The sequence below is a fragment of the Hydractinia symbiolongicarpus genome, chromosome 10, assembly GCF_029227915.1.
Source record: "Hydractinia symbiolongicarpus strain clone_291-10 chromosome 10, HSymV2.1, whole genome shotgun sequence".
NCBI classification, from domain to species: domain Eukaryota; kingdom Metazoa; phylum Cnidaria; class Hydrozoa; order Anthoathecata; family Hydractiniidae; genus Hydractinia; species Hydractinia symbiolongicarpus.
Window position 1 is genome coordinate 7,916,584 of NC_079884.1, and position 25,717 is coordinate 7,942,300.

General features: G+C 33.9%; 3 protein-coding genes and 1 long non-coding RNA gene across 7 annotated transcripts; 1 reads left to right on the forward strand and 3 right to left on the reverse strand.

Moving 5' to 3' along the window:
- Window positions 1-1,004: 1,004 nt before the first annotated feature.
- Window positions 1,005-2,306, reverse strand: LOC130662597 (acyl-CoA-binding domain-containing protein 6-like). Its single transcript, XM_057461492.1, has 2 exons — window positions 1,929-2,306; window positions 1,005-1,815 (listed from the first exon to the last, which is right to left on the reverse strand). Exon 2 carries the CDS (start codon window positions 1,791-1,793, stop codon window positions 1,188-1,190), a length of 606 nt encoding a protein of 201 aa, XP_057317475.1. The 5' UTR covers window positions 1,794-1,815; window positions 1,929-2,306; the 3' UTR covers window positions 1,005-1,187.
- A 5,902-nt stretch (window positions 2,307-8,208) lies between these two features.
- LOC130662596 (uncharacterized) lies at window positions 8,209-15,693 on the reverse strand. Of its 4 annotated transcripts, none has more exons than XM_057461491.1 (7): window positions 13,812-15,693; window positions 13,294-13,330; window positions 12,326-12,507; window positions 11,377-11,607; window positions 10,550-10,744; window positions 9,895-10,029; window positions 8,209-9,744 (listed from the first exon to the last, which is right to left on the reverse strand). In XM_057461491.1, exons 3-7 carry the CDS (start codon window positions 12,483-12,485, stop codon window positions 9,545-9,547), a joined length of 921 nt encoding a protein of 306 aa, XP_057317474.1. In that variant the 5' UTR covers window positions 12,486-12,507; window positions 13,294-13,330; window positions 13,812-15,693; the 3' UTR covers window positions 8,209-9,544. The 4 variants fall into 4 exon arrangements, with proteins under 4 accessions (XP_057317474.1, XP_057317472.1, XP_057317473.1 ...); XM_057461489.1 differs by having other exon boundaries at window positions 12,326-12,748; XM_057461490.1 differs by lacking the exon at window positions 13,294-13,330 and having other exon boundaries at window positions 13,372-15,693.
- Window positions 15,694-16,542: 849 nt separating this feature from the next.
- On the forward strand, window positions 16,543-17,192 carry LOC130662598 (uncharacterized). The gene is made up of 2 exons (XR_008989054.1): window positions 16,543-16,683; window positions 16,759-17,192. It is a non-coding gene; the product is annotated as an uncharacterized LOC130662598 (long non-coding RNA).
- Window positions 17,193-22,013: 4,821 nt separating this feature from the next.
- On the reverse strand, window positions 22,014-25,591 carry LOC130613303 (uncharacterized). The gene is made up of 2 exons (XM_057434653.1): window positions 24,781-25,591; window positions 22,014-24,502 (listed from the first exon to the last, which is right to left on the reverse strand). Exon 2 carries the CDS (start codon window positions 24,072-24,074, stop codon window positions 22,719-22,721), a length of 1,356 nt encoding a protein of 451 aa, XP_057290636.1. The 5' UTR covers window positions 24,075-24,502; window positions 24,781-25,591; the 3' UTR covers window positions 22,014-22,718.
- Between the last annotated feature and the right edge of the window lie 126 nt (window positions 25,592-25,717).

The following is a 25,717-nucleotide window of genomic DNA, read 5'->3' on the forward strand; positions in this document are numbered from 1 at the left end:
GGGAATATTTTCATTCAGTTTGCTCAAAGTCGAAATATTGCTTTAAGTAAACAATAAAACTTTGATGTGGAAACTGTAGTGGAAGTGTTGACAGAGAAGATGTCACTTCCTTCCGTCCAACTGTCATAACTGTCAATTATAATCTTGAAATTTGTAGATATGATAAAGAGGGTACGAAACTCGACAGCGATAAAAGGATCGACAATAAAACAGTTTTATAAACATTTGGTACGCCACACAAGAACGGATGATGAAATGAATCAGCCTTTTGAGGTTTTTGCATGCGTATTTGAGGGGCTGACATAAGTCAGAGGGGTGCTTAAATTCAAAACATAATATATGGTTTTGTAGCAAGTTTTTCAAAATAATTCCCTAAAATTAAAAAAAAAACTTTATATATTTTCCCGCCTCAAAATCAGCATTATTTTTTCTGAGACAAACAATATATCCGTACGAAACAATCGCTTTTTGTACTTTAAACTTGTTTACTATAAACGTATTTTTATGCCCATGTGTTTAGCAATTATAAAATTAGAAAACATGAATTGGTAAATATTGCTAGCAATCCTATCAACCCATTACATGTGCACTTTGCGAATATTTAAAACACACTGGTTCCAATATTTCAATAGTTAGAAACAGTGCAGGTGTACTTTCATCACTAAAAATATTCTTTTATATTTAATTTCTTCCACTTCATGATTAAAATATGTTGACATTCTTAGAAACAACAAACTATGTTCATAACATAAACTTTGAACTAAATTTATACATGTGTAACAAACTCCTCAACATTGTTGCGTTTTCTTCTAAAAATTATTTTCTAATTTTAATTGTTGGAGTACACGCATTTTTATAAAGCAACTCGACATTAAACACACAACTAGAAATTGCTAAAAAATTAAATTGCTTATCATTTGTTCATTATTAACCTAAATGACGTGGATTGAACTGTTGAAGTAACAATATTCTGCAAAATACACGCAGGACTACCGACAAGAAAATTTGTATTTTTCAATATTATTTTTTAAAAATTTTTAATACATTACAATTATATACAATTTCTTTAAAAAATATTTTTACAAAAAATGTGCACATGTAAATAAATAAATAAACAAAAAAAGATTACAAAAAAATTTTTCGTTTTTATTTCCACAAGGAATCTTTAGAAGATGTTGGTGCTTTATTTACATGAGCCCATTTTTTATTACATTGATGTCGGCTCCATTGTCTATAAGAATTTCAGCGCAATCAAAATTTCCGTACATAACAGCATATTCCAACGGTGTACGAGAAAAATTGTCTTTTGCGTTGACTTTCGCGCCACATTCGATAAGTAATTCCATACAGTCTAAATGACCGGCAGCCGCAGCTAAATGTAAAACGGAATTTCCTTCTGGACATAGATCGTTAACGTCCACTTCATCAACAATAATCAACTTTCTTGCTAACATAAAGTCATCGTCTAAAACCGCATCGAATAATTTACAGTTTTTGGAGACTTTATTTGCTTTTGATTTTAGTTTCGGTGTCGTAATTTTAGTATATTCGTTACTGTTATGGATGTTTTTGTTTTCTGTTAGAACCTCCAAGGTATTCCCTTTGATTAAATTTTCTTTATCTTTACTTGACTTCTTACGAATTAACTTGAATTTACGCTCCGAAGAGTTACTTCGTATAGCTTGAGGTTTGTTTGGAATACGTGACGGCGACTTTCCGCGTGTATTTTCTTCATTTGTCGTCGGCATGACCATTAAATCTGAGCTTTGACGTTTTTGTAATTTATTAACCATATTTTCGAGTGTATGTAGATTTCTAAAATAGAGAAAAATAAAAATATAAGTAAAAATATCAACAATAGTTTGAACAGATAATACAAAAAATAATTTGCAAATTTAAACAAATTAATAAATACATTTCATGCTTACCAAAAAAATTGAAGCAGTAGTAGTATGAGTTAGAAGTAATTCTTCAAAACAACTGTTATCGTATTAACTTCACAATTTATTCTGACTTCTAATTTTCCACAAACCTCAATTTATACAGAATCTTGCCTGAACCACTTAACCTTTCACCAGCCAATCAGATTTCACGATTTAACATTTTCCCTTGAGATGATTGCAAAATCTATTCCTGTAATCTTTGTGTACATTTTCTCAAGATTTCGACCAATCAGAAAGCTCGTGAGCGAATTTTCTCACCGCAGCTCGCAAGAGTGCTTATTTGTTTACAAACCTTTACATCCTCGATTCATTGTTGATCCATGAGAAAATAACAACGTTTGTGGTGACAGATCGAAGAATGAAAACAAGCTATTTCCATCACGTCGACACGAGTCACATTGCAGAGCGAAGCCAGTTTGTAAACACAAAATCAAGTTTAAAGACGGGGGGCGTTGCAGATAGTTCACATGCTTCGAAACAGTGTAATATTAAAAATGTTAGAAAACAATTACACTTTGTAATAACGAAGAAAACTTGGAAAGTGTCTTCGCACCACCGAAAAGCTTACATAAACCTATCCCTGCTGGTGGGTTACAAGTACGTTAAAATTTTGTTACAGCCGACCCCCGTATTTCATGTATTGAATCACTGAACATGTTTGTTTTTCCAGTCAACTTTCTCATGATCTGTACACAACAGTATAGTATGACAAATCTGGGATTAATATCAAGAATAACAACACACAATAACAAAAAACAGTTTAATGTTGCGAAAACTAATCCAGAACGAGTGATACAGACATGGAGCTAATCACTACTAGACGCAAAGTAAAGAAAAAAATGGGCATAAAATAGAATATATAAATAAAGAATTGCATTAAAAATTTAAAATTTTTATTTTGATTATGAAATGGTGTGTGGATTTTTGGTGACGCGTTATACATGTGAATTTTTGCAAGCCTGTACTGTACATTATGACATTCAGTTATGTAATCCGCCATGAAGGTGTCAAAAGTCGACATGGGTGTTAGTGTATTTTCAAAGCGAATGAAATTATATTAGCTTTTCCTCAACCCTCAATCGTGAATATTTGACAAGAAGCTTTGAAGGTTCCGGATCGGTTTAAACTCGCAATGTATTTATTCACAAAACATTAAAAAATATGTCTCAGAAATCTCTAGGTAAAAAAAGGAACCTTCATGCAAAAAATAAAACAATTTCTAATGGACGTATACCGATATATAGTCTAGGATGCATACATGAAGTTTATGCCAAGAAATATTTGGAGACTAGGGAATATTTGAAAGTGTAGTTGGTTGTAGCACAGTCGCATGTGAAATTATGGTGGAAGTGCTAATACTGAGTTAAAAATACTGCAACAATTCCACTACATGAAGTGTTTACAGAGCAACGATAAAGAAACCATCCCTGCATGACTGGCTGGTGAACAATTCATGAGAAAAGAATACAACATGACGCAAATTGAATAGAACAACATTGCTGAGAACATTTCATCACAAAAATAAGTTTGTTATGTTAAAAGATTTTCCAATTTTGGATAAAATCTGATGTTATCATCATGGGGAAAAAATGTTTATATTGTAATATTTCGTGCATTTTCTTTAATCTCCAAACACAGTCAATACACCGATGACGTCACAGATTTCATTCCAACAGCCAAAGTATGTTTGGAAAACATTTTAGAAAATACGCAGTCGTCAGCAAAAATGTTGCAAACAAAAACAAACATGTTTACTTGGCGAGGAAATTCTTGGCAAGAGTTATATTTTAGTTTACCAGTTTCGAACAAAGTAGACATGTTCCAGACTAAAGAAAAAACACAGCAAATAAAATCGTTCAATTTTTGTTCTTTACAAACCCAATAACCTTAGATTGGAACATTGTTTAAGTATCCTATCCTCAGCATAGTTGATAGACAAAAAAAGGTTTTTGTCTATCAACTATGTCCTCAGTTATGTTGACAGACCAAATTTTCAAATGAGGAGAATTCAAGAAAAAATTTAAGAAAAAATTACGAATAACAAAATGTATTTTTTATTATCATTTCATCCTTTTGAGAAAAAAATTTATGACGTCACAATGAAGACAGTCAAATCTTTCACACAGACAAATATGTCCATGACGTTTTCATATTAGGAAAGAGCTAAGCCATATTTGCAAACGTGTAAAAAATTGCTACATTATCGACTGAGCAAAAATGTTAAAAATCTACACGAAATCAGCAAAATTCAAATTTAATAGTCAAAAAAAGACTTTCATAAAATTCACCGGAAAAATAAACGTTATTTCACCATCTAACGGAAATTAAGGCGACGAAAACTAGTGGAGATGGACGAAGGCCAACTAACACCGCTTAAAAACCGTCACTTTCGTGCCTGCTAATTTTGTCCACAGGTCTCTATTCTCGCTCCCGGGTAGCAGGGGAACAACATCTACGCTTTTCAGGCTATGAAAATCATATTTTTGGAAAAAACGGTAACGCCTATCTGAATATTTTAAGATTTATAACACATATACTGCATTTCGTTCTGTTTAATACGTAACATTTCAAAAGCTACCTGACCACATTCGGGTTTGGTAAAAGAATTTGGAACGTTTTCTAATCAGGCATGCATTTTAAGTCCTGGATAAATACTGCACTAATTTTGTTTGAGTAACAGTAATCATTGTTTCCAAAATGTTTTTACATTTTGGGTAGTCTAGTAATGAGTCTCTTGTTATTTGTTTCTTAGATGTTAGAACGTTTGCATCGTTAATTTCCAGATGTTTTGAGCGGGCGTAAAAAGGGCGGACGTAAAAAGGGCGGACGTAAAAAGGGCGGGCATAGACTTAAGCGATGCGAACAGTTTACCTTACATCAAAATTAATCTTAAAGAATAAAAAATAAAAAAATATAAAAAATTAAAACTACTTAGTTGAACTTCACTAATACGCATGCGCAACGTAGAGAAAAAATTAACTATCGCCCAAAAACACATTTAATATGTGTCATGTCTACATGGCACCAGTAAATCCTTTCAACGGTGAAAAACTGATATTTAAAACTGCTTATTTATTTTGAGTTTGTTTACAAGCAATTTCTGAGTTTGTTTTGTAGCAAAATCTATTCTAAACGTTTCATTTGTAACATTGTGGACATTCATGAGTCTTTTGCAATAAATACTAGCTTTTTTTCGAAACAATTATCCATTTTTTTTTTTTTTAAAGCGGGATTACCTCCCGAAAAACCCTAAAAGTACTTTTTTAACTTTGATGTATACATATTCTCCTCCCTTCGTTAGCAAATTTTTTTAAAAAACCATTACAACAAAATTACTCACAATGGCGCAGTATTTAAATTAACGCCCTTCTCGATGTTAGGTTCCCATTTAAAGCTGAATCAGCAATTTCTGTTGTATACTGAATAATTGTAAACATATTTAATATTCACCTGGTAAAATAAAACACCTGGAATACGTAATAGTTCCCCTTTAAACTTTCATTGATTAAACCCTTCCACCACCTCTCCACCCTTTTCAAGAAACAATAGAAATATCTTTTATTTCAAGAAAGAGGAACTAATATGGTTTTAATGTCAGTTAAATCTGGAAGAATTTTCCTATCTTCCCAGTGTTAAACATACACCAATGACAGTGAGTTTTGTACACATTTCATTAATTGGAAATTTAATAAACGTCAAAGGTGCTTATTCAAGCATTTGTGGAATATTATGAATTATTGTTCTTTCCTTAACATTTCTTGTTAATTTTTTTTGTAGCTTCTAAAGCTTTCTCATGTTTAGAAATCTTTTGTTACGTGCATTGTCAATAAAAATTACAACGACAACAAATCACGTGTTTTTTGTGCAAAAATAAACCCGCATGCAAGCTGTATTTTTATATCATGACTCATTGGGTTAAATATAAATGTTCGGAATAAACCCAGACATCCACAGCGGCATTCACCAGAAGTGAAGTGGCAATTTCAAACTGAAGTGAAATGATGCCGTGTTTTCCACGTGACTTCGCTTCACCGGAAATGAAGTAAAATTTCTGTCTACAGCCATCTTTTTTACTGACTTTATGATTACTGCGCATGCGCAATGCCACTGACTGAATTGTACGTCTGTCTGTTTACATGCGTTTAAACCTACATAGAAATTTCACTTCTGATAAAAAGACCGAATTAGTTTTTCTTCGTGGGTAAAATAACAAGGTAAGAGACTAAACGTTCAGGAATCGAGGTAATAAGGAATGCTACCAAAACGATTCATATATCGTACGAAAATCTGTTGCTTTCGACTCATCATCATCATCATTCTCGGAAAACGGACGTTAAGCCGAGAATGATGATGATGATGTGTCTAAAGCAACAGATTTTCGTACGATATATGAATCGTTTGGTAGCATTCCTTATTACCTCGATTCCTGAACGTTTAGTCTCTTACCTTTAAGTGACCAAACGGGAAAGTCCATTCCTCAGCCTATTTCAGAATTTCGCAATAATAAACTCTGTCTACATATCGATTATACAAAAATCACAAACTACATTGCAACATCACAAGTAGCCAAAGGATTATTCCCATATATAAGGGTTTAATAAAAACCAAGTAAAAATGCACTCGATAAGATCAAGCAGAAACCATCAAAACCTCCCACGTGTCTTGATTAGTCAAACGGTACTATTGCCACGTGGTGTGGTTGTCACGACAGATCAATAAACACTTACATATAAGTAAGTGAGACTCAAGTGCAGATGAAAACCAGGATCAATTTTACATGTTATACTTTAAAAAGTCTGGTGGTAATTAAAAATGAAGAATGAATGAATACATGCATGAAACAAATTAGTACTGAAATTTTTTAAAAGTTTCAGAAAGGTGAGAAAGAAGTTGGCGCATAGAGCTCTTATTGTGTGCCGCGGCTTTTGGAATTGAGAAATAAATTTTTCGCCATGTTTTTTTAAATCTATTAACACAAAATGTCTCAAAATAAAATGATACAAAGATTCGATATTTTTTAGTTAAAATTGTGATATAAAATGAAGAGTTTGTAATTCGTTATATATAAAAACTGTTGTTATCTGTATGTGAGCCAAAGATGCAGCTGCGTGTAGCGATAGGTGAAAAAATGAAAACATGCGTACCTTGTTTCAGGTTAGATAATAAAAAGAAACAGTCTCAATATTTTTCAGGAGTTGATTTTAAGACCTGATTAGTGAGATAAATATCGTTCTCTTCATCGTACCCTCATTTTTACTGTGGTTTAATTATTTTGTTGTATACGATCATAGTATAAAGAAATTTCTTAGTTTTATAAAATAATTTTAATAGATTTGGAAAAAATTAAACTTCGCGTTTTATAATAAGGCACATTTGCAGATTTGATGCGATCAACCAACATGTTTTTGTTCAGTGTTTCCATAGCAACAAGCCATAAGAACACACTCAACAACTCCTCATATATAATATGATCGAATCATCAAATCTTCAAGCATCATCAAAAAATGATCGAGCAGTGTTTATTATACCAACAGCAGCGCAAGAGAATACAAAATTTAAAAATATGACGCCATGTTTGTTTGTTTGCTTGTTGTCAATAGCGACAAGATAACAAGTAAAATGGTGAATGAATGAGAATGAATGAATGAATGAATGAATGAATGAATGAATGAGAATGACATCTTAGAAGTAGCCAACAAAAAAGCAAAATTAACAAAAATTTACAAATGACGCAAAATGGCAAATTCAACATAAAATAAAAATCATAAACTCACCGTTACTTTTCAGTCTTTTAAAAAAATTTTCTTTTTAACCTACATAACAAGAAAATGATACTTTAGTACTGCAAGTACTTAGGGTGTGGCATTTTTGGTTTTTTGTATTATTACAAGCAACATTATTTGCAAATATATCCAGACATAACAGAATCAGCAACCACAATTAAAATGCACGTCCACTATTTCAGGAAAACAGTTTAAAACGAGGCTTATCATTTATTAAAGCTTGACTAAAAAGTTTGGCTTAACAACAAAGAATTCTCTTCATTCCACATCAGTACCACCTTCACCAATCAGTATAATCACTTCTGTCATTTAACAGCACAAGTTGACAATACCTTCTGGTAATACATCGTCTAGGAACTTGTTATTAAGAAGTTTTGTTTTAAAGAAATTACTGATTTGTTGTAAGGTTTCAAGAGTTATTAGTTTTGTAAGTTTTGTAAGTTTTTGTTGACATACAACTACAAAATTAAATATGAATGTAATTTATCACCGCCATTTTTATATTCTAGATCAATCAACATTTTTAAACATTTCTAATACAAGCTTACACCACAAACAATATTACAAATCACAAACAATACAATTTGAAGAACAAACACAAAATCAGATTCCGTGAACATTTCCAGTTTTTCTTTTCCTTTGATTTCCCTAAAAACCCTAACATTAGAATGAAATAGAAATAGATTTTGCTTTCTCTTAGCGAATGCTATAAAAAACTCTTTGTATTTTTTAATAACATCAAAGAAAAACAAATATTCTCTTAAAAAATTGTAGATGAACATCTTAAATTAAGTGTTATACATCACTCATTTCGGGCGTTTCCGCTATGTGTTCAGTTCTTGGGGATGAAGTAGATTTTAACTTTAAGGTGGCCTCTATAAAGTGCCCACAACATAGAGGATTTGTTATGAGAACTGCCTTTTTATCTGTTCTTGAGAAAGTGCTCGTTGTAGAGAGATGTCCGTTATATAAGATGCCTCTTAAAGAGAGGGTAAATTGTATACACAAATAGTCCCCGCTCAAAATTATTCATTAGCTGATCCAAACAAAAGTTCGTATTAACAAAACAAATAAAATCAAAAACAACAACAACGAACTAACAATAACACAACAAAACAATTGATAAAAATATTAAATATCACACACATATATAAATACAATTTGGTCATACCGAATAAAATTACAAATATTTATGTTCTTTTTTTTTATATCGAATGAATCTTCTGAACGCAATAAAAATATTCATGTACAAATAAAATCTCCATAAAATGATAAACAGAACAATCACACCACAAGAAATATAGTATGTCAACATCAATCCGAAATAATCCGAAATAATCCGAAATAAAATATAAATTTCTTTGATAAGACTGTTCTAGCTAACCTTTCTCGCTGATAACAAACTCATTAACAGAACAATGCAAGGATGCAATCAAAAGCACTTTTACATTCACTGTTAAGGAATTTTTAAATGTACCACAATGCTCACATGAAAAGTCCTTTTTTAGTATAACTCATACAAAAGTCAGTGACTTAAAGTGCGCACAAAAAGAAGAGCAGACAACAATCCCTTTTAATACCAATTTTAAATAATATCTAATATTAATATAAATAATATAAACAGGTTAAAAATAAGAAGAGATAATAAAAATACATGCATGAGATATTTTTACTTCACCTTACAAACTTAATATAAAGGTGCAAAACTGAACAGAAATCAGAAGTTTCATCTCCAAATACATTTAAATCATCTTAAACAAAACCCAATTTCACAGTCACTCATTTAAAAATGGTAACATCAGATGCCACAGAACTGCATTAGAAGAATCTTCCCATGATATACGCAATAGGGATTAGAAACAGAGCAGCAATCAAGCCAACCCATGCTGAAGCAATCTGTTTCTCATTCAGCTCAGTTTTCGCAATAAATTCATTAACAAGTTTTTCTAGTGCGTTGCTGTTATTTTGTCCCGCAGAAATGAGTGCAGGTTTTTCTTCTTTGCTAACACTTTGATGTCCTGAAAATCAAAAGAGAAAGAAAATAAAGAGAAAAAAATAAAGTGAACTTTCTTACAGTTTTTTCAACTAGGTCAATTGGTAATGCAATATAAAAACAGAAAATTGACTTGTAGAACACACTGTGCGAAACAAAAGAGTATTGAACATACCTGGTAATTTTTGAAAATCTTCCAGCTTAATCAATTCTTTAGCATGAAAACTTAACGTTCCTTGTATCTCCTTTACCATTTTCTCATTTTGTTGAATATTTCGACTCAAAGCTGTGATTTTTTGATTCTGCTCGTCTATATAAACAAAACAGATATTAGGTGGTATGAACAAAAACTTGTCCTATAGGCGTTAAGAGTATTCACATTTGGGTTTTGTTTAAGAGAATTGCTGATACTTTTGTCCTTTTATCTGATCAAACTGAAGAGATGACCAGTTGTTTAATGACAGACATGGTAGAGGATTGTCAGAACACTTAAAACACTCGCTTTTAAAGACTCAAAAGTAAGTATAACTCGCTTTCTAAAATTCTATTTGCCATTGGTGGCTAAGGGAAAGATCAGATGGTTATTGTTTGATTGATGGTTAGCCTAGTTCATCCTCTTTTTATAACATGAGCACTTTTCACAAAAATCTATGCCTCAGAAGTTACGGCACTTTAACTGTGGAGTTATTTTTGCCCGATTGTTGACCTACATTTACATGTTTCGTCCTCTAAGGGATAAAGTTTCAAACCTATTTCCAGCAAATAATGTGCTATTTCTGTATAGTGTAACCCCAAACTGAAAAAGATGTATGTATGAAAAATAAACAAACCTATGAAAGCAAGTTTAGCATCAAGCTTTTGGATTTTTCCCTCGATCTGCGCAACAATGTCTTTGATGTTTGCATCGATACCAGCAGTTTCAATATCTTGCATAGAAAGGTTACCATCCGTTTCTTCTTGTTTTGTGACAAGTTCGTTGAATCGAAACTCCAGATCAACTAAAGAAGTCGTCAACTGCGTCTTATCTAGACAAATGTTATAGACATGACATAGCAAGGCCCATATAAACTGACAATAATCCAAGACCTGTGTTATAACATTGGAATGCTTACATTCAAATATAGGTTTGTTTTTTATTAACCTTAAATGGTAAATACACATCCAAAATATTGTTTCCGTTACAGCAAGTTAGCTTCGCTTCAGGCAAGATAAACAACGACTAATTCGTTGGTTTTTGTGTGGATAAAAAACTAGTTAACCCTACAAAAAAGACGTGCAAAAATTTAGGTACAGGAACTTTAACAGCTTGGAGAGGTTAAACCTTTCACCTATACAAAAAAATCACCTATAAACCGAAATCCCCCTTAAAATGCCACAGTCCCACCAACAAATAATACTACGAAGGTGCTAATAATAAATTATCTGGAGGAAATTGCTAATGCTATTCGCAAATTCACTGGTACTTGGCTTAACACAATGAACATTAACTTTTGCCAAATTTAGTCATAATTTTGCAAACGTTCAATTTTTTTGTGGTAAGAGGGGGAGAATGCTTTTTAAAGTGTGTGAAAAAGAGAATTCCCTGCATACAGCAATGTATCGTGTTCAAAACACAGTAAAACAAAGTAAAGCAGTAAATAAATTAAATCCTACATACCATTGTTGTACTTTCCTACAGTTGTTGATAGCTCCTTCACATCTCGTTCTATCCTCGATGTCGAAACTTTTAAGGATACGATTGAGCTTTTCAAATTTTGAATTAAGATTTTATTGTTTTCAATCTGATAATTTAGAGCATAGACAGAGCTACTTCTTTGGAGATGATGTTCTATTGTTTCTTTCATCTGATCTGGCAACATTTCATCAGTCGATATTGCAGGGCTTGGGTCTAAAAACATTATCATAAAGTTCAGGAGACTGACTTTTATAATTATTTTTTTCTTTAGATTCTTAAAAAACTTGCATTTTAACTGTTTAGTTGCCTCTGCGTCTTAAATAATCCTTATTATATTCTAACTAGTCTGTAGCCTGTGGAAAATCAACTTAGGAAGAAGAACAACAGTAAAGAGTCATCATAAGAATTTTGATGATGTCAGACCCACAATAGTGGAAAAACTTTTTCAGAAATTTATATACTGTTGCCTCGAACATTTAGAGCTTGAAAAGCTGATCTAGAAAAAAAATAGGATCATCTACTTTTGATGAACAGTAACAGAGATATTTGGGTTTAAGGGTTTTCTGATGACATCATCAACCCATCGTTTCCGAAACAGGTGGTATGACAAGCTTTGGGTAACTTAACTAATTTGATCCTAGCTGGCCCTTAATTAGCCATGCAGAAGATGACACTGGTTATTTCAGTCTGTTTCAAAGTTATTTACTGAAATTTAAAAGTGCAATGCAAAGGCCTCAGCAATTTTACTTAATAATCTAAAGTTTTGTAAAGGACAGAACAGTTTTATAGTCGATTTTTTATAGCAGTGGTTGAAGAAAATTTAACATTTTTATATTATTTTTAGATGAAGTTATTTACAAAATATGAAAGTTGGTTAAGAAAATTCAGTATGGAGAAAAATTGACTACAATCCTTAGTTTTCGCAATATACCTGGAATGATTGTAATTAATTCTGTACCATCCGGTATGAAAGGTGTTGCTTCTACATTATCAACATTTTCAATACTTATATCGTTTTCAACAACTTCCTGCTTTGTTTTGTCAGGTTTAGCCATAAATTCATCAATAAAATCTTCCATCATGTTAGTCATTTTGGTGTTTAATGCGATGACACTGCAATCAGAATTAGAACAGAGTTACCAGTATAAGTATTCACAACTGTTGTCACCATCATCGTGATCGTTATTGTTTTGTTCTTGTCATCTTCATCTTTGTCATTGTCATAAGTATCCTTGTTTATAGTCGTCGTCAGTCATGGACAATCACCAGGGTTAAACTTTTTTTATCAAAGCGTAAATAATTTTTTTTGACATAAGATACTCTGCCAGGCCAGCAAGTATAAACATTTTGTTCCCTAAAATAACTTCAATAAATTACTTTCTATGCAGCAAATGTAAATAAGGAAAGTCTTTTTAACACAAGATCAACCAAAACTAAACAACAGTAGAATAGAAACAATAGAAATCAACATAGACTGCTTCCGTTATCACTAAAAAATCTTTTTTGGCTCAATGCTCAATACAATAGGGCTATAGGTATGGAACCATAATGTTCTAAGATGATAAAGATGAATGTTATTACAGAAGGTTGTGATCTTGAGATATTGTGAAGATATTTCTCAAGAAAACGATAGATTTATAGATTTTCAAGGTAGTCTAATTTAAACTTTTCTGCATTGTTAAAAGTTTCAAGGCCCGACAGACATCCTCTGTTATAAAAAATCTAAAATTAAAGTCAATCATAAATGTCATAGTTCTGTTCGGTGAAAGTAAGTTGGGTGCTGTTAAATAAATTTGCTTCACATTGCCTTAAATCAAATGAGTCAAATCGAATCAAACACCACACAACCTCTGTAAGGATTTTTATGTATAAAATAAAATGAATAGAGTTTTTAGTTACCTTGAACCAACTGACTTAAAATTACATTAAAATATATCTAAAACATAAATTGGAAATATTATATTTCATAAAACTCACTAATGCAGACAAGCTGTTATTCTTCCAAAGTAAAGTGATATGTGAATTTCTAATTACAACATTCACAATACCTACATTAATATTAATTACATTTATGCATATATTATTAACATTTTATTTTCCTATTTTATTTTTGTTTTTTTTTTGAATTAGCTAGCATACATTTTCGATATTTTTCAATTCTATTTTGTATATTCATAAACCATGGTTCCTATTAACTTGCCTTTTTTGCAAAACAAACATTTTCTTCACAATGATAAACAAATGCTACTTTTAAGTTACATGGAAACTAGTTTTTGTAGACTGGTCATATGCAAATTACAACATTTTATAAGCTCTTTTAGCTATAAAATCTGTGTGGTAGGCAAACAGATCACTCATATAGTTAAAAATTTGTTGAATTTGCTAAACTTTCTCACAACGCAAGTAAAACATATCACCTAAGTAACAGAATCCACTCTTAACCCTTTCTTTCACTTCTCAAACTTTTCAACTAATTCTTTCATCGATTCCACCTATAAGAATTAAATCATCCCCATACAATAACTCCGACAGACAACCAAAATCTAAATATATCTCTTCCTGACCAGGGCTTTCCTTATTCCTACTAAGGAATCGTCTGCACGAATGTTTAAAAAATAATACTTTCAATTCGTAAAACGATCTCTATACGATTCTGAAACAAATTTTAAAAACATTGTTCCAAAAAATCATTTTAACATAGTTTCAAATTGCTACGTTGAATTCGTTTCAGTTCAAATAGTTTCAAAATCGCTTTAAATATGACACATGTTTATCACACATCGCCGATTTCTAAAGAAATTTAACTATCAAATTATGTAAATATCTGAATTCTTAGTCACAAAATAACAAAAGAAGATATAGATTGTAGAAAGCAAAAAGATTGGCATAGATTGTTTAAAAACAGTCAAAACAAAATTGTTGAAGGGGAAAAGATCGCTGTAAATTGTTTAAAATAGTCAAAACAGGATTGTAGAAATGGAAAAGACCACCAAAGTCAAAATAGAATCGTAGAAGGCAAAAAGATTGCCATAGATTGTTTAAAAATCATGAAAACAGATCGTAGAAAGCAAAGAGATCTCTGTAGATTGTTTAAAAACAGCCAAAAAAGGATCGCAGAGAGGGAAAAGACAAATTGTTGATTGCACTGTTGATTGTTTCCAAGTGTTCTCATCCTTAGATCCTTTTTGTTAAAGCTTACCTCCCAAGAAAAATTAAGTTGACATAAATTGGCCTATATTCATACGTGATTTACAAATATAAAGTTTATTCTCCTTAATTCGCACTTAATACCTATTCAAAGACTCAAAAATTCACCTCCGACACTAGGTAAAAATCCGTTGTTTAATAAATTTCTTCACCTTGAATGCTCTGATGTCAGCTGTTAGAAGATCAAAAATCATCTTCCACATTGAAATTTTTAACTCAAACTGTATTAGTGAAATTCATTGGTAATGAGTATGCTTCCCCATCATCATCATCATCATTCTCGGCTTAACGTTGGTTTCCTATGCTAGCATGGGTTGGATGGGGTATATTAATGACCCTCTTCCAATCTGATCTAGACTGTGTTAGATCTAAACTCAACTTCCTCTGTATCAAGTCTGTCCTTATAACCTCCTGCCAAGTCTTTCTCGGTCTGCCTCTGGACTTTGCCCCAGGAACTATAAAGTCTCTACACTTTCTTACCTAACTATCTCCCTACATTCTTTCCTAGTGCCCTAGCCAATTCAATCTTCTTATCTGGATAACATCTTTAATTCTACGGAGACTTAGCCTGCTTATTAGCTCATCTGAACTCTCTCTGTCTCTCAGACTGGCATTAAACATCCACCTAACCATTCTCATATCACTCCTTTCTAAACGGTCAAGATCTTCCTGCTTCACTGCCCATGTCTCACTACCGTACAACATAACACTTCTTACACAGGCCTCATACAACCTACCTTTTAACTCAATTGACAAGACTCTGCTAGTCAACAAAGGAAGTAACTCGCTGAACTTTTTCCAAGCAGAACCTATCCTGCAAGGTACACTTCTTCCAACACCCCATTCACTGCCCAACATATCACCTAAGTAACAGAAGTTCTCAGCTATCTCTAACAAGCCACTGTTGTACCTCATTGAAGCTGGAAATACTTCATTCTCTATAATCTCACCTTTGCAACACTGGATGTCAGCTCTTAACCTTCCACCAATACTACTGCACTTCTTATGTACCCAATGCTTGCAAGTCTGACAAAAAATTGAGTTATACTACCAACCCTTTTCCTGCAAACTCCACAAGGCCACTTTCCAACTACAAGGTCACACTTGGCTGCAATGCTACTAATCATGACTTAAGACTTTGCTGTGTTTATTCTTAGCCCTTTCTCTTCTAGTTTTTTCTTCCACTTCTCAAAGTTTTCAACTAATTCTCCCATCGACTCTGCTATGAGAACCAAATCATCTGCATACAAAAACTCCCATGGACAACCTGTTCTGAACTCCATCGACAGCGCTTCTAAGACTAGAACAAACAACAAAGGACTAAGTACAGAACCCTGATGTACACCAACATTTACACTAAATTTATCACTAAGTGAATCATAATCTTGACAGGACTTCTAGCTTGGTTGTAAATAGACTGTACCATCGTAACTAGCCACTCATCCACACCTAATTTTCTCATAGCCCACCAAATAACTTTACGTGGCACTCTATCAAAAGCTTTCTCTAAATCTACAAAGGCAAAATAGAGATTCTTTCTTCTTCCTAAATGCTTTTCCTGAAACTGTCTGAGTAAAAATATTGCATCTGTAGTGCCACGCCCTGGAACAAAATTAAATTGCATCTTATCTATATCAATTCTTTCTCTAAGTAACTTATTAATCACTCTTTCAATAACTTTCATTACTTGATCAACCCACTTCAAACCTCTATAGTTACCTCTTTCTAATGCATCACCCGTGAAAATATCAGGAAACTTTGAAAATGAATACTAACTTCGGTTGAGAAATTATCATTCAATTGCAATACTGAGAAGCTGTGTCGCAAAAGAAAAAAAAGAGCGACAGGGAAATGTTGTAGAATTTCAATTTGAGCCTATCAGGCAAAATACTAGACCAAGTACTGACTTGGATTCCAGTTGGGAGAGCTGTGATGAGGATACTATTCAAGAAGAAGTCGCTTCATGTGATGCTGTTGCTGTGAGCACATGGTACAAGTGTGGAAAGTGTAAGATAATGCTGAGCGAAGCGGAGTGTCTTTGCTGTTGCGAGTTAGAATCTGCGAATATTTTTAATTTGATTGGTGAGCTTTATATGCGATTCATACGAAATGTCACTACTGCGATTCCACTAGTGTGAAGATCATACTCTTTTTTAGATAACTCCATTACAGTACAGGAAAAATTTCACAGCATCATACTTTTGAGGGAGGTTTTATGGACCGCATTGGTAGGAATGCATGACACAAATGCGAGTCATCTACCACAACGAGAAAATGTAACCAACGTAAATATCTTCAGTCTTTTCACATAATTACAGAATTATATACAGTACTGTAAAAAGGTTTGTTAACATCATGTTCGTGTAACGAGCGTGGTGCACACGAACTACGATAAAATCGTGGTCTTTATGTATAACAAACATGCTAACATTCTATCGTGGCCACCACGCTAATATTATTATCTCCACGAAGGATCGTGTGTCCCACGATTATTTTCGCGAGCTCCACGATTTTTATAACCAATATAATTTAATTTTTTTTCTTTTCAAAAAAGTATTTTATTAAAGTTAATTTGTTTGTTTCAGGTTTTATCAAGTTAAAAAAGCATATTCGTACTTTTTGCTTTGTGTATACTTTTTCGTCATGGACGCGACCATATTTTTACGAAATGTCATTTGTCTAGAAAAGTTTAATTTGTCTGTGCCGATAGAAATGTTTTTTTAAGATTGCATTTTAAAAGTTTATAAACGAAAAGCGGCGATAGAAATGTTTTTTAGATCGCATTTTAAAAGTTTAAAATAGAAAAGCGGCGATAAAAATGCTCTTTTAGATCGCATTTTAAAAGTTTAAAAACGAAAAGCGGCGATAGAAATGTTTTTTAAGATCGCTTTATAAAAGTTTATAAACGAAAAGTGGCGATAGAAATGTTTTTTTAGATCGCATTTGAAAAGTTTATAAACGAAAAGTGGCGATAGAAATGTTTTTTTTCATCGCAATTTGATTCACGAACGATAAAAATCTATTATGTAGCTAGCTTTATGACTTTTTTTGACGGTTTTTGATTTAATTGATAAACTAACGGTCTTTGTTGTTTTACAATAGAAGTTATCTATTGTGGAAGCCACGATGTAATATTTAATTTTCGTTCGTGTAGTCCACGAACCACGATCGTGAGGTCCACGATTGTTTAAAAAATACGCATCGTATCGTGGTTCGTGCGTAACATGAAATAAACACGAACCACGATGTTAACAAACCTTTTCACGGTACTGTAAGTAAATACAAGTACTATTTTATATTTTCAGGACTTGTATAGGTATGCAAGTTATAGACAGTTTACTTGGTGGGTGCATAATAGGATAAAGAGAGGAGTTCGTCGAGTGATACCTAGTTGGGTTTCAATAAGAAAAGAGACTTGTTTCCTGAGCCGAACAGAGTTCATGTTGGATATATGGAGGTGAACCCGTACGCGAAATTAACATTGCATGAGCATTGAGGGAAGAAGAATTAAATTAACATTATAGATACAATTTAAATATTATTTAAGTCGGGAATACTTTGTAGATAGTTCGATTGTTGTTTCTCTCTTGGCTTTTCTGCATGAACACGCATCGTTAACAAGCTAAATATAAATAGTCAGAGTCAAAGTCAGCGAAACGAAGTAATTATAAACATAATGTAAAAAGGCATTTTCGTCCCCATGCCACTTTCACAATAGCTTCAACTTTCATGGAAACGGCTGAACCGGGCAGGGGAAAATTCACACGATAATCTCAATTACCTTGATGCGATTTAATCTTGCATGGTTGCTCAACAGTGATTGGTTTACTTGGAAAAATTAATGGAAGGGAACCGGCTACTAGCTTGCGCGCACTGAATGTCTTACCTGTCGTCGTAAAAACATGTATTTGAATTAGGTAATAGCGTATGAGTTCGATGAATGACGATAAAAATGAAAAAATCTTCTAACCTTCTTCTTTTTGTTTTTTCTTTCAAACTCAGTTTTAAAATCAAAGAACTCAAATTAAAATGCAAAAAAAGGCAAAAAAAGCCGTGGTGGCAACTCATGCCGGTACTATTTTTAGCATATGCATGCTATTTGCCAAAGCTATATTTCAAAACTACCTATTTTTTGAGCGTATTCCATACTGAAAGTCATGGTTTAAACAAAACCACTACGAGCATACCCGTAGTTCGGCATTGCAGAAAGATTTTTTTTGTCCAGTGTCGAACATCAAGTATACTCGTAGTAACTGTTTTCCAAGAAGCTGATATATTGCAGCATTTTTGAACAATTTTTAAGGAAACTCTTGCATTGCAGTCTATTTTAGAGTTTTCTTTGATAATTTAAAGCTGTCAGAACAAAAATACCTTGGTTTTTATTTGGCTTGCACTTGGTAGAATGAGTAAAAAAGGTGAGGATTTTACGATTTTTTATATCATATCTTTTTATAACATATATGTATAATAATTACTTTATATGTCATTTTAGTGGAAAGATATGAGATATTCATTCGTCTAGATTACAGCTATATTTTCCCGCAAAGTCCAAAATCATTCACCCAAAAAAAAGTAAACACATGGCCAACATTTAAAAACAAACCTTTCCTTTACTTAGAAAAATAAGATTCACGTGACTAGAATAGGCCAATCAGTTTCAATTTGATATCATTTGAAATCATATGCTAAAAGTACGAGTATACTCGTAGTTGGCAAATAAGTGACGCCTCGAGTATACTCGTAGTTGGCAGTCAACGTGTTAAGACAACTGGGTAGTGCGCAAGAAGCCATATTATTTTAAACAAGGATTCGCCGTTATTCATCAAACATGTGGAACTTTATTTTACAAATCAAATCCTAGGCGCAAAGTTTCGCTTCTCATCCCAGGGGTCTGAATATGAGATTCTAACAAGTGACGCCAGGCACATATTATACTGTGCTCACTTGCAAAATGGCAAACAAGTGAGGTGAAGGCTTAAGAAGATGAGGTAAACATTGTCTGGTTTCTTGAATACTGTAGTGATTTTAACAAAATAAACTTTAAATTGTTTTTTCTGAAGATGTTATGAGTCGATTCACGTCAAATTTATTCTTCTCGGGAGGTAAGTTTTAATTTGCTTTACAAAGATTAGAAAAATAAGAATGGCAATATGTCGCAGTCATTAGCTAGCTACATCTGAGACAAGTCGTCAAGTATTACAACCATTTTAATCATAAAATAAGATTTAGAAAAAAACACATCATTTCGCATAGTCCTGTGGTTATGGAGTGCGCTTCGCAGCCACAAGATAGATAGATGTGCATATTTTACATGGCTAGCCTCATAAATATCGAGGGATATACCCTGTCTATTATTTCCAGGAGGGGCCATGGCGTAGATGGAGAGTCCTAGAGTATTTAATGCTCATTTTGAGCTACGCAGACCCAATTAGAGCCCGCGCTCTACTAGACAACTCCCGGCAACATCCAACGACCCACACAGTGTGCCATCTTCCCAATTTCCCTCACATGGCTTGGGTTAACCCGGGGCTATGGTAACATTCACTCGCCCATGTTGAATCGCCGTCAAGAGGAATCGAACCCCGGTCTCCCGCACAGAGTGCGAGAGCTATAACCACTAATCTACAGTGCCACAAGATCTGTGGATGGTCCACAGAGCGGGCATGTATAACAATTGCGTTTATTGCCGGTGTATGCTTAATTTATACATTTTGAACACAGGACCCACATCGATAACAGAGTTTCCAACATTGAAGTGGCTATCCTGTATAAATATTCAGAAAAATAAATAATTGGGATGTGTATCATGCAACTAGGACGTTTCTGCTAATTCCTTTTTTGCTTGATCCTGCACAAATAATACCTACCCTCATCAGTATTTTTGCAAAGTTGTTTTAAGGGATGGCTTATATCTGAAACCTTAAAGTTGTATAGCGAGTGGATTTGCCAAATTGTAATGAGAGCTTTTTGTTTAGATAATCACATAATACACATGCTCTGGGTGCTAAGACTAGCTAAGCTATAGCTAGCTACCTAGCTAGCTAGCCATTTTTTTAACACTTTTTAGTTGCCAAAATTAATCAATACAAGATCACGTAGCTGTAAACAAACGATCAAATAAAAAATTCTTTTTTAATAGTGAACGTAGCTCCCAGCTTTTGGCTTTAGCTAAGCTAGCTAGCTAGCTATATATTTACACATCAGTATCGTTTTTGTTCGTTATTACATGATTCCGTCTTCCCCTGGGAACGAACGTACTTTTTAAATGGCTTTTCTATAACAAACATGTAAAAAGCAGTATGGTATAACATTCATATCAGTATCCCTAACAGATCACACCTTCCTTTTCTGCAGCAGATGGTTTTGTTTTGGTGGATTTGATTACACCAGATCGTGTTATAAAATTTCTGGGAATGTCGAAAAACAACCAGAGTACAATTTTACGGACCTTATCGGGGTCTGCTGGGTGTTTCGGGGGCACACTTTCGCGGAACAGAACTGGAGGAACAGAAATGCTTCTGACCATTGTGCACTTAAAATGATTACAACCATGTGAGTAAAAATATTCCTTTTTAACTTATGCTATCTTAAGAAAAAGACTTTGAATTGTATAAATATTCACATTAATGTCCTGATTGTAAGAACTCAAGTTATCTTAACAACTTATCAGAGAAATAGAAGATTTCTTGACGCGTTGATTATCTGGCGACAGGTGAATCTTTTCGGTCAGACATGTATACATGAATACACTTCTTTTTTAAACATTTTAAGGAACACTTTGCACAGCTGACATATTATTTCATTATTATCATTTCAGACTATCAACCTTTTTTGCCGCACACTCTCCTGTACCTTTGTTGACTTGTCGTTTTCTACAATCAACTTACCCTACTGTTCACTTGCTTGTATATTACTGACTTAATGTTTTTGTCGATCTATTTATATTGTTTCCCATTCGTTTGTACCCCCCTGATTGCCGCTTTCAGCGACCGACTAATTTGTACGACAGATTATTTTACTTTCACTTGTTTGTTTTTGTCATACATCCTCCTAACCAAAATTTTTCTAGGATACCAAATAGAATAGCTATTTTAAAAATTAGTACATTACAAAATTTGGGGAAAAAAAAGTTAACCGGTCCATACAATTAGGCCTAATTTCCACTGTAAAAACAGAAATATCACGGAAAAGATAGAAATATTTCCCAATAAATAAATAAAGAAGAACTAAAACGAACACGAACAGTATCATTGACAATACACCTATTTAACATTATGCGATTACGTAATCCCGGCCGGGAGTATGGAGTCATGTACTGGACAAAAGTCACGCTATAGAGTGTCGTGTTGCGTAGTAGAGTGTCGAGGTTCAATATAGATCCCAAGGTCGCGAGGCGTAGTATAGGTGGACGCGAGGCGTAATAGTGAGACGCGTATGTAATAATAGAGAGACGCGAGGCGTAATAGAAGGACGCGAGGCGTAATAGAGAGACGCAAGGCGTAATAGAGAGACGCGAGGCGTAATAGAAGGACGCGAGGCGTAATAGAGAGACGCGAGGCGTAATAGAGAGACGCGAGGCGTAATAGAAGGACGCGAGGCGTAATAGAAATACGTGTAAAGTCGGAGCGTAATAAGATGTGTGATGGGAGGATCCGTGTCAGAGAAAGAACTACGCTTACATACATCTTCACTTTTTTCTTGTCATGAATACTTTAAAAGGAAAAAATGAAAAAAAAAGATTCCATACTTGGTGTACAAGGGCTACTAGTTCATCATAACCTCTCGTGTATATTATATGCCTATTAGAGGGGAGTTATGATAAGCAGAATAACAACCTCGATCAGGGCATAATACAACTTTTCGACGTTGGGACGGGGAAACAAAAAAGAGCGCGCTCTATAATTAGGCACGGGAAGAACTTATTAAATGACTACTGCTGTGGCTATTTTTTCGCGTGGTTAGAAGAACTGAAGGAGCTTTATTTTACCTAAGCATAATATCTAGTACGTATATAGTGAACAAAATGTTTGAATTTCTTCTTTGTAATGTATCTAATGTAACTAATGTCAAGTTAAGCAATTCAATCAAAAGTTCTGTGAGTGAACTAATAGTGGTGTTCATAACAATGTACTTTCTACGACCTGAACAGTTCGAAGAAACACTTCGATACCGAAGTTATCGCAATTTGCCATTGGATCGTTAGATCTACAAAATTCCAGGTATAAGTCATTACTTTGAAATGGATGATTTATCTCGGGAACCACAATAGCATCGTCACGGGTTTCGATATAATGACTCGGTACACTCCAATCTATACCATATGAATCGCAGTCATCGACAATATCATCTTCTGACGGTCTCCTTTGCAACAACAAACCTCTTTCCCATAATTGAAGAGGAGAAAGGTTTCTCTCTGTTCGGATAGGATGGTGATCATAGCCCAGGATAAATCTTTGAAAATGTGCATTTATTCTTGGAATAAAAACATAATGAAGGCAAAACAAATGCAACTCATTCGATATATCCAAGGCTCCTATCTCTTCCAAGTAAGTGAATATGTTGTGGTATATGTATGTGCAGCCGTGGAATAGATCTCTCCAGAACCTCTCTATCCTTTGGTTATGGCAACTTTTCCCAGCGATAAAGCTACCACGATTACTTCCTCGTCTTGATATCATAAACCAAGCAACGTCTACATTTTCCACCCCATGATCTCCTCTTACACGCGACGGCAAGCCAAAATTTTGTACTGCGGTCAGAAATAAATCGAGTACTACAGTAGCCTTGTTACTTGATCCGCACGACAGAAACATTAGACGCCTAGAATACCCATCTATGCCGCCATGAATGACTATCGACCATCTTATCAATTTGTGATTGCCGTCTATATGCCACAATGACCTTGGCGCTGCAACACTATATTTTCTTCTTCGAACTACATTGCCACAGTTAGGAAAATCTGAAATAATTTTTTTGACATGTTCATCAAGTTCCTCGTCACCAATCATAGTGTGCGATTTAGGTTCAATATCAAACTCTTTAAATCTTCTTTGAATAGTTTTTGCACTTACTCCGAACATTTCAGCTATTGCCGTCTGCGAAAAATTCAACCTCACTAAAGTTTTTAGAGTTTCCTCAGGTATATCGAAAGAAGGCCTGCCTATCTTGTGCCGTACAGTTTCCGCGTTACTAGTTTTGTTCACTGATTGAATTATCACTGATGCTTGATGAATACTACTCAGTACATTTTCGGTTATAACATCTGGATACTCTAAAGCTGCTCTAGAGCAGAAGCTGTAAAGTTCATCAAGTCTATAGACAGGATAATCCAAATCTGCTGTATTCGCGTCAACAAAGGATGACAATAACGACTGGATTAGTTTCAATGTATCAACAACAGAATTCTTAATAAAATCAACTGGACTCAATTGTTGTATATTCATGTTATATTCTGAAAAATAAAAGTACTGCATAAGTACACGAAATGTCAACAAAACCACTTGTTTGTTTAATCATACAATAAATCCTAAAAATGCCAGACGAAATTCCATCTTTTCTTGGTGGTATCAACACCAATGGTCGGTTTATTCCACCACTCTCAGCCCTCAGAAGTTCAATGCCACCACTCTGTGATGATAATTTTGGATAAGCTTTTGTTAACTCTTCCAGAAGCATAGCATGTGTTCCAGTTTTGGAAGGAAAAACAACTTTTTCAATTCCGAGACCAACTTGGTTTAGCTCCATTAATTCACGTGTATTAGGTGAAACTGATGTATCTTTGTAGCTCAGTGCACAGAATTTATGGGTCCATGTGTCCTTAATGAAGTTATTAGAGAGACGTGGTTTCTTTGCTTGTGGGCGATATCGGCTACCACCAGCATTCAACGCTGGAAATTGCTTACTGAAACAGAACAAGAATTAAAATAAAAATCTGTCTCAAACATAATAATCTTTCTACTCAGTGTATACAGAAAAAAATTAAAGTTGAACAAAATCAAAAAAATGAAAAATGTTATAAAAAGGTACAAAGGCACGAAAAAATTCAATAGTCACAATCAGCATAATGCCTGTGAGCAGTACTCCTGGAGAGATGATTATTGAAACTTATCGAAAAGATACAAAGGAGGCAATGATCATGCTGGGAGCAGAAATTCACAACTCTTAAAAATATCAACCTACTTGAAATCTTGTAGAATTCTCTGATGTTGTGGACTTGGATGTAAGTTTGGACTTGGATGTGAGTTTGGACTCTGGAAGATGTTCTGATTTGGATTATTTTGAGTACTTGTTGTTGATGATGACAGACCATCCAATGCATTATTCAGTCTGTCTATAGCGTCTTTCACTTTCTGCATGCTGAATCAATTTTTAATTCCTAAAACATCACATACAATTTAGCTTGAAAGTTTTGAAAATTACAACCATGCCGATAAATATTCACGATAGTAAGACAAAAATTTAAAAATGTCTTAAGAATATCCTTAAAGGAAAATCGAATAAGAACATTGTACATATTTGCTGCATTATTTAAAATTCTTGAAAATGGGTGCAGTGTCACTTGAAGAAAACCAAAACTTGAGAAATTTGCCATCATTACAATACACCTGTTGACAGTGTTGTTGTACACATGCATATGCACCGCACAGTTCCATTTAACTACCAGTCGTAGTCCTACGTTCTGTTTTATAAGCTGCCCTGTTTACCTATCAAAACATTGTAATCACATGGTGATACAAAACACAATATTAATACAAAAACAGCACATTGCTTATAACAGAATAGCATGCAAGCAGTGTAATAACATTTTTCGGCTTATCGGCACCCTCCTCGTTGCAGGGGGAGGGGGGTTGATTGGTGGTGTATACAAGGGAAGGAAAAAAGGAAGTAAAAGTTGCTAGGGCAAATAATATAATCCATTATTTATAGCAATAGTATAGCTAGCCCATTACAAATTTTAATGAGAAAATATATATGAGGAGGGGGGGGGGTGCCAGCTATACCTGTGTTGACAAATGTCGTCGTTGCCCTACATTGCTTCCCTTCACTATGGAGTCATGTACTGGACAAAAGTCACGCTATAGAGTGTCGTGTTGCGTAGTAGAGTGTCGAGGTTCAA